The sequence below is a fragment of the Heterodontus francisci genome, chromosome 45, assembly GCF_036365525.1.
Source record: "Heterodontus francisci isolate sHetFra1 chromosome 45, sHetFra1.hap1, whole genome shotgun sequence".
NCBI lineage: Eukaryota > Metazoa > Chordata > Chondrichthyes > Heterodontiformes > Heterodontidae > Heterodontus > Heterodontus francisci.
In genome coordinates this window covers 10,803,807-10,813,502 of record NC_090415.1, presented here as the reverse complement: position 1 = coordinate 10,813,502, position 9,696 = coordinate 10,803,807, and the positions used below count along the sequence as shown (strand labels likewise).

At 47.8% G+C, this 9,696-nt stretch overlaps 1 protein-coding gene across 1 annotated transcript; it reads left to right on the top strand.

Annotated features, from left to right (window-relative positions):
* Positions 1-7,653: 7,653 nt before the first annotated feature.
* Positions 7,654-8,359, top strand: LOC137356247 (histone H1-like). The gene has a single exon (XM_068022119.1). The coding sequence runs from the start codon at positions 7,676-7,678 to the stop codon at positions 8,357-8,359; it is 684 nt and encodes a 227-aa protein (XP_067878220.1). The 5' UTR covers positions 7,654-7,675.
* The last annotated feature ends 1,337 nt before the right edge of the window (positions 8,360-9,696 follow it).

Genomic DNA, 9,696 nt, shown 5'->3' with positions numbered 1-9,696 from the left:
CATCCCCAGCTTATACACACTACTGAGTCAGCGGTGCTTGAGATGGCTTGGCCATGTGAGCCGCATGGAAGATGGCAGGATCCCCAAAGACACATTGTACAGCGAGCTCGCCACTGGTATCAGACCCATTGGCCGTCCATGTCTCCGCTTTAAAGACGTCTGCAAACGCGACATGAAATCCTGTGACATTGATCACAAGTCGTGGGAGTCAGTTGCCAGCGTTCGCCAGAGCTGGCGGACAGCCATAAAGGCGGGGCTAAAGTGTGGTGAGTTCCTGCAGTTGGCAGGAAATAAGACAGAGGCACAAGGGAAGAGCCAACTGTGTAACAGCCCCAACAATCAATTTTTACTGCAGCACCTGTGGAAGAGCCTGTCACTCTAGAATTGGCCTTTATCGCCACTCCAGGCACTGCTCCACACACCACTGACCACATCCATTGTCTGTCGAGATAAGGAAGCCAAAGAAGAATTGCATTATAGAGGGTACAGAGGAGATTTACAAGGATGTTGCCGGGACTGGAAAAAATGCAGCTATGAGGAAAGATTGGGTGGCCTGGGACTGTTCCCCTTGGAACAGAGAATGGTAGATCTGATTGAAATGTATAACATTTTGAGAGGCCTGGATAGAGTGGATGTCAAGGGCCTATTTACCTTCGTAGGGAGGTCAGTGACGAGGGGACAAAGACTTAAAGTGTTTGGTAGAAAGATTAGAGGGGAGATAAGGGAAAGTTTTCCTCACCTAGCAATGCAAAACTGGGCATCCATGAGGCTCTGTGGGCCATTCGGATTAATGTGTACAGTACTGGTCTCCTTATGAAAGGAACGGTTTAAATGCGTTGGAGGCAGTACAGAGAAGGTTTACTAGGCTAATGCCTGGAATGGACGGGCTGTCTTACGAGGAAGGATTGGACAAGCTAGGCTTGTATCCACTGGAATTTAGAAGAGTAAGATGTGACTTGATTGAAACATATAAGATCCTGAGGGGTCTTGACAGGGTGGATGTGGAAAGGATGTTTCCCCTTGTGGGAGAATCTATAACTAGGGGTCACTGTTTAGAAATAAGGGGTCGCAAATTTAAGACAGAGATAAGGAGATTTTTATTTTCTTTCAGAGGGTCGTGAGCCTTTGGAATTCTCATCCTCAAACGGCGATATAAGCGGAGTCTTTGAATATTTTTAAGGCAGAGTAAATAGTTTCTTCACGAGCAAGGGAGTGGAGGATTACCGGGGGGTGGTGGAAATGTGAAGTAATCAGTAGAGACAAAAACGTATTGAATGGCATGGCAGAGCAGGCTCGAAGGACCGAGTGGCCTACTCCTGATCATAATTCGTATGTTCGTACATGAGGATCGAGTTACCAACAGCAGCAGAATTGTACTCAACTGCAACCTGTAATCTCATGGCCCGGCATATCCCCCACTCTACCATTACCATCAAGGTCGGTGACCAAACGTGGTTCAATGAAGAGTACAGCAGGGCATGCCTGGAGCAGCACCAGGCATACCTCAAAATGAGGTGTCAACCTGGGGAAGCTACAACACAGGATTATTTGGGGGCCAAACTGCATAAGCAGCATGCAATAGACAGAGTCAAGTGATCTCATAACCAACAGATCAGAACTAAGCTCTGCAATCCTGTCACATCCAGCCATGAATGGTGGTACACAAGTAAAAGACTAACTGAAGGAGGTGGCTCCACAAATATCCCCATCTTCAATGATGAGGGAGCCCAACACATCAGTGCGAAAGATAAGGTTGAAGCATTTGCAACAATCTTCGCTCGAGGTGCCGAGTTGATGATTTATCTCGGACTCCTCCTGAATGCATCAGCTATTTCGATTCACTCCGTGTGACATCAAGTAATGACTAAAGGCATTGGAGACTGCAAAGGCTCTGGGCTCCAACAATGTTCTGGCAATAGTTCTGAAGACCTATTCTCCAGAACTTGATCTGCCCCTAGCCAAGTTGTTCCAGTACAGCTACAACATTGGCATGTACCTGACAATGTGGAATATTCCCCAAGTATGTCTTTGACACCAAAAGCAGGTCATGTCCAAGCTGGACAATCAGCCTACTCTCAATCATCATAAAAGTGATGGAAGATGTCATCAACAGTGCCATCAAACGGCACTTGCTTTGTAATAACCTGCTCAGTGACGCTCAGTTTGGGTTCTGCCAGTGCCACTCAGCTCCTGACCACATTACAGCCTTAGTTCAAACATGGACAAAAGAGCTGAATTCAAGAAGAGAAGAGAAAGTGACTGGCCTTGACATCAAGGCAGCATTTGACCGAGTATGGCATCAAAGAACCCTTGCAAAACTGGGGTCAATGGGAATCAGTGGGAAAACTCTCCGCTGGTTGGAGTCATACCTAGTGCAAAGGAAGATGGTTGTGGTTGTTCGAAGTCAATCATCTCAGCTCCAGGACATCACTGCAGGAGTTCCTCAGGGTAATGTCCTCGGCCCAACCATCTTCAGCTGCTTCATCAATGACCTTCCTTCAATCATAACGTCAGAAGTGGGGATGTTCACTGATGATTCTCCAATGTTCAGCATGATTCGTGACTCCTCAGCTACTGAAGCAATCCGTGTCGAAAAGATGAAGCACTTGAGGAATATAAAGACAGTAGGAAGGAACTTAAGCAAGGAGTTAGGAGGGCTAAAAGGGGTCATGAATAATCATTGGCAAACAGTGGGTGCAGTGGTTAGCACCGCAGCCTCACAGCTCCAGCGACCCGGGTTCAATTCTGGGTACTGCCTGTGTGGAGTTTGCAAGTTCTTCCTGTGTCTGCGTGGGTTTCCTCTGGGTGCTCCGGTTTCCTCCCACATGCCAAAGACTTGCAGGTTGATAGGTAAATTGTCCATTATAAATTGTCCCTAGTATAGGTCGGTGGTAGGGAAATATAGGGACAGGTGGGGATGTGGTAGGAGTATGGAATTCATGCTGGATTAGTATAAATGGGTGGTTGATGGTCAGCGCAGACTCGGTGGGCCGAAGGGCCTGTTTCAGTGCTGTATCTCTAAACTAAAACTAAACTAAACAGGATAAAGGAAAATCCCAAGGCTTTTTATACATATATAAAGAGCAAGAGGGTAACCAGGGAAAGGGTTGGCCCACTCAAGGACAGAGATGGGAATCTATGCGTGGAGCCAGAGGAAATGGGTGAGGTGCTAAATGAGTACTTTGCATCAGTATTCACCAAGGAGAAGAAGTTGGTGGATGATGAGCCTAGGGAAGGGAGTGCAGATAGTCTCAGTCATCTCATTATCAAAAAGGAGAAGATGTTGGGTGTCTTGCAAAGCATTAAGGTAGATAAGTCCCCAGGGCCTGATGGGATCTACCCTAGAATACTGAGGGAGGCAAGGAAAGAAATTGCTGGGGCCTTGACAGAAATCTTTGCATCCTCATTGGCTACAGGTGAGGTCCCAGAGGACTGGAGAATAACCAATGTTGTTCCTTTGTTTAAGAAGGGGGTAAGGATAATCTAGGAAATTATAGGCCAGTGAGCCTTACGTCAGTGGAAGGGAAACTATTAGAGAGGATTCTTCGGGACAGGATTTACTCCCATTTGGAAACAAACAAACTTATTAGCGAGGGACAGCATGGTTTTGTGAAGGGGAGGTCGTGTCTTACTAATTTGATTGAGTTTTTTGAGGAAGTGACGAAGATGATTGATGAGGGAAGGGCATTTTGGAAGGTCTAATGCAGGTGGGAGGTATACAGTAAATGGCAGAACCCTTAGGAGTATTGACAGGCAGAAAGATCTGGGTGTACAGGTCCACACGTCACTGAAAGTGGCAACGCAGGTGGATAAGGTAGTCAAGAAGGCATACGGCATGCTTGCCTTCATCAGTCGGGGCATAGAGTACAAAAATTGGCGAGTCATGTTGCAGCTGTACAGAACCTTAGTTAGGCCACACTTAGAATATTGCATGCAATTCTGGTCGCCACACTACCAGAAGGACGTGGAGGCTTTGGAGAGGGTACAGAGGAGGTTTACCAGGATGTTGCCTGATCTGGAGGGCATTAGTTTAGTTTAGTTTTAGTTTAGAGATACAGCACTGAAACAGGCCCTTCGGCCCACCGAGTCTGTGCTGACCATCAACCACCCATTTATGCTAATCCTACACTGATCCCATATTCCTACCACATCCCCACCTGTCTCTACATTTCCCTACCACCTACCTATACTAGTGGCAATTTATAATGGACAATTTACCTACCAACCTGCAAGTCTTTTGGCTTGTGGGAGGAAACCGGAGCACCCGGAGAAAACCAACGCAGACACAGGGAGAACTTGCAAACTCCACACAGGCAGTACCCTGAGTTGCACCCAGGTCGCTGGAGCTGTGAGGCTGCGGTGCTAACCACTGCGCCACTGTGCTTCTCTATCTCTCCCTCCTGCTATCTATCCATTAGCTATGAGGAGAGGTTGGAAAAACTCGGATTGTTTTCACTGGAACGACGGAGGTGGAGGGGCCACATGATAGAGGTTTACAAAGTTATGAGCGGCATGGACAGAGTGGATAGTCAGAAGCTTTTTGCCAGGGTGGAAGAGTCAGTTACTAGGGGACATAGGTTTAAGGTGCGAGGGGCCAAGTTTAGAGGGGATGTGCGAGGCAAGTTTTTTACACAGAGGCTGGTGAGTGCCTGGAACTTGCTGACAGCGGAGGTGGTGGAAGCAGATACGATAGCGACGTTTAAGAGACATCTTGACAAATACATGAATAGGAAGGGAATAGAGGGATATGGGCCCCGGAAGTGCAGAAGGTGTTAGTTTAGGCAGGCATCAAGATCGGCGCAGGCTTGGAGGGCCGAATGGCCCGTTCCTGTGCTGTACTGTTCTTTGTTCTTTGAAATGCAGCAAGACCTGGACAATATCCAGGCTTGTGCTGATAAGTGGCAAGTAACATTCGTGCCACATAAGTGCCAGGCAACTACCACCTTCAACAAGAGAGAATCTAACCATCTCCCATTAACATTCAATGGCAATTAGCATCGCTGAATCCCCCACTATCAATATCCTAGGGTCTACCATTGACCAGAAACTGAACTGGGTGATGTAATACTCTCCACTTGCCTGGATGTGTGCAGTTCCAACAACACTCAAGAAGCTCGACACCATCCAGGACGAAGCAGCCCACTTGATTGCCACCCCATGCACAAACATTCACTCCCGCCACCACCGACACACAGCAGAGCAGTGTGTAACATTTACAAGATGCACTGCAGCAACGAACCAAGGCTCTTTCGACAGCATCTTCCAAACCCGCGACCTCTACCAACCAGGGGCGGCACAGTGGCGCAGTGGTTAGCACTGCAGCCTCACAGCTCCAGGGACCCCGGTTCGATTCCGGGTACTGCCTGTGTGGAGTTTGCAAGTTCTCCCTGTGTCTGCGTGGGTTTTCTCCGGGTGCTCCGGTTTCCTCCCACAAGCCAAAAGACTTGCAGGTTGATAGGTAAATTGGCCATTATAAATTGTCACTAGTATAGGTAGGTGGTAGGAAAATATAGGAACAGGTGGGGATGTTTGGTAGGAATATGGGATTAGTGTAGGATTAGTATAAATGGGTGGTTGATGTTCGGCACAGACTCGGTGGGCCGAAGGGCCTGTTTCAGTGCTGTATCTCTAATCTAAAAATCTAATCTAGAATCTCAAGGGCAGCTGATGCATGGGAACACCACCACCTGCAAGTTCCGCTCCAAGTCACACATCATTCTGACTTAGAATTATATTGTTGTTCATTCACTGTCGCTGTGTCAAAATCCTGGAACTCCCTTCCTAACAGCACTGTGGCTGTACCTACCTCACATGGAGTGCAGCAGTTCAAGAAGCCATTTCACCACAACCTCCTCAAGGGCAGTGAGGGATGGGCAATAAATGCTGGCCGAGCCAGCAACACCCACATCATATGAATGAATTTGAAAAAAAGTGTGTGGTGGTGTTCTGGAACTCACTGCCTGAAAGGGTAGTTGAGGCATAAACCTTCAACTCATACAAAAGAGGTCTGGATATGCATCTCAAGTGCCGTAATCTGCGGGTGACGGACCAAATGCTGGCAGCTGGGATTAGAATAGGTGGAATTCTTTTCGGCTGGCACAGACATGATGGGCCAAGTGGCTTCTTCCTGTGCCATAATATTTCGATGCTTCTATGATTCTAAGTGAATACATATCTCTCTATCTCACCATCCTCCAAGCCTCTCCCCCAATCCAGATCTTTCTCTCTCTCTCCGCCTTTTTCTCGCTATTGATGCTGTCTCTCTCCCTCTGCCTTTGGTGCTGTATCTATGTTGGAGATACTGTTACTAAGTGTTATATGTATGCATTCTATTGGAGAACTGATAGTCTCTCTCTCTGAATATTCAGGTGAAGGTGAAATACTGTTATTCAGTGTGAAAGGGACACACAGTTGGAAATTGTAAGACTGAAACGGTCTGCCTCCCTCCCTCTCTCACCCCTCTCTCTCTTTCACTCTCCCTCTCTCTGTCGCTCTGTTGTTGTATATGAAAGAGGAATGAAGTTATTGAGCGTGTTATGGACACGCTGAAGAGACGTACGGTATTGGAACAGTGAACACGCCACCGGTGCCGCAGGTGAGACGGTCACTGTCACTTCTCCGCTCGCATGTTCGAATCTGACGGTGTGTTTATCCGTCTTCAGTCCTGAAACTAAGCACGGAGAGAACCAGCCTGTCACTGCCTGGAACAAAATAAAAACACTGTGTATGAATGTGGGATTATTGTGCAACTGGACGTCTCTCCTTGTTGACAATGGGATGTCTGGGACACCGAGAAAAAAATATGGATGGAATGCAGGGAGAGACAGGGCATAAGTTGTATTTTCACCGTCAGGAAACATGCTTGTGTTTGTGATCAATATAATAACATCAAAGCCGATATTGGTTTGAACACATTCAAAGCTGTGATTGGCTCTTGACGCCAAATCTGGGAAACAGACAACATTCGCAGCGCCAGTCTCAGAGTGTTTAACACTTACTGAGTCTAGAAAATACAAATACCCACCGTGAATCTGCAGCACAAGCCGAGCGGAGGGGAAATCCTGTCCTGGAAATACTAAATTTAACGAACATTTCGGCCTGAGATTGTGTGGATGTGAATATTGTGTAAGAGAGTGTATTGAAGGGGCGGGCGCGTTAGTCTAATGCCACTGTGTTTGTGGGTCTGGTCTCATCGCCGGATTTCCGAGTCCCTCTTGCGTAAAATAACAAGATTCTTCAGTCAAAGAAGCACTTTGCTCCCCTTCTAATCCTCAAAGTGGGAATTCAGTGTTGTTTGTTTGTTGATTTCAAGGTTTTAATCGAAAAGTATGGAACATGTCAGCGATCGGCTGAGAGAGAGTCATCAGTGCAGCAATGAAACGGGTTTCAGTCGAAAATGGAGTCTTTACTTCAAGTGAAACCTTTGAGACAGCAAACATTCTGATGTCAGAGACAGGAAGGATCTAGCCTGGGACTCTGGAATACCCGAATTTCAGTGGAATTGGAGAGTTTAGGACCAGAGAGAAACACAGAGAGGCAGCAGGAGCCGGGAGCTGACAGCAGGTTGTCTCCGCCCCGTCCGCTCGCTGCCTTTAAGTTGCTCAGTGCCGCCACCACCAGCTTCATTTCTGACCCAGTTCTGACTGACAGAGAGACTTTGTGCAGAGTCCTGGACATGACCGATACTGCAGCCGCCGAAACGGCTCCTCCAGCCGCCGCCGCTCAAGTCAAGACTCCCAAGAAGAAGAAGGCGGCTCCTCGGAAGGGGTCAGGCGGTCCCAAGTTGGGCGAGCTGATCCTCAAGACTGTGGCGGAATGCAGTGTCCGCAGTGGGATGTCACTGCAGGCAATAAAGAAGGCTCTGCGTGTTAAAGGTGTCGATGTGGAGAAGGGCAAGTTCCAAATCAAGCAAAGTATCAAGCGGCTTGTGGCGAAAGACTTCCTGGTGCAGACGAAGGGCACGGGGGCCTCCGGCACCTTCAAAATCGCGAAACAGGAAAAGAAGGGAAATGTGGTGAAGAAGATTAAGACAGGAGCAGCCAAGAGATCTTTAGTGAAGAAAACAGCTGCCAAGAAACAGATAACAAAGAAAACAGCCAAGAAATCCCCAGGGAAGAAAATAGTCGCCAAGAAAGTGAGCAGCAAGAAGACAGCAGCCAAGAAAGTGAGCAGCAAGAAGACGGCAACGCCAAAGAAGGCGGTAAAGAAAGCAACGCTTCCAAAAAAATCTCCAGCGAAGAATGCCAAAAAAGCCAAGAGGGCCACGGGCGGAAAGCCGCCCAAGAAAGTCCAATCATCAAGGGGCGGGAAGAAGCCGAAAGCAGCAAAGGCTCAGAAAGCAGCTCCTGGAAAGAAGTGAAACAGCACGGGAAACTTGTAGACATCTGAACCCAAAGGCTCTTTTCAGAGCCACCCACGTCTCTCAGGAAAGAGCTGATCCCCCGATCAAATGATCCCTGTCCCGCAGTCGTTTGCACATTTCACCTAGAAATGATTTGAAGTAAATCCAGGTTCCCTGGTGACTCTCAACCCAGTCCTTCCCCACTCTGCAACAAATCAGGGATGTCCGGGCCTCACTGTACCCGGGTATATGTTCGGTGAAGTCTCAGTTCATGCTCGTTTCAGGGTGACAGCCTGTAACACAGTAACACGGGCGAGATACCCCGCGTCACATCTCAAACCCCAATACATGATTTTCTATAATTCAGCTGGGGTTAGGTTTCAGTAAACTGCTCAATCCGTCTGGGAGGAGAGGTGTGCCGAAACAGGTTGACTTGTGATCGGAAGCACTGCACTTAGGCGGGTGTATTACTAACTTTTAATTGTAACAGATCCTTATTTAAAGCGCTAATTTCTGTTACCAGTGACTATCAATGCCGAATCTCCAGGTTTCATGCTGAGCTCGAATGTCGAGAACTGTTTTTTCTTGAATTGGCGGTTCGAGCAAGTGGGAGGCGGAGCGAGAGGATCAAAGACATTTCTCTGCTCTGTCTGTCACTCAATTTCCTCCAGACCCGCCTCTGGCTCTCTGTCTCTTTCTCAGTCAGGTTGGGGCAGGCTGTATAAAAAGGCAGCAGAAACTACTCGTTTCTCATTCACAAACGATTTGTCTGAAGAAGCATCATGACAGGAAGAGGTAAAGGAGGCAAAGGACTGGGCAAAGGCGGAGCAAAGCGGCACCGCAAAGTGCTTCGTGATAACATCCAGGGCATCACCAAGCCAGCAATTCGCCGCCTGGCTCGCCGTGGCGGAGTGAAGCGCATCTCGGGTTTGATCTATGAGGAGACCCGCGGGGTGCTGAAGGTTTTCCTGGAGAATGTGATCAGAGATGCGGTCACCTACACTGAGCACGCCAAGCGCAAGACGGTCACCGCCATGGATGTGGTGTACGCTCTGAAACGCCAGGGCCGCACTCTGTATGGATTCGGCGGCTAAACAAATCGACCTTGTCTAACAAAAACAAAAGGCTCTTCTAAGAGCCACCCAAAACCTCATATAGAGATAAGTGACCTTGAAACTGCAGCGCGGATGTCCAGGTTTGGAACTGGTGCCGTGATATTTAGGGATATGAAACGGTTGTAGCTCAGGATATCATGATATCTGCATCTAATTTTGTATAAATACTTTTGCTTAAATACAGTATTGCTTTCTCATAGTCATTTTCCGTGTCACAATTTTCACTGTGGTTTTTCTGTT

Bases quoted from the DNA above. Each gene is read 5' to 3' on its own strand.
- LOC137356247 (XM_068022119.1), top strand. From the start codon at position 7,676: ATGACCGATACTGCAGCCGCCGAAACGGCTCCTCCAGCCGCCGCCGCT.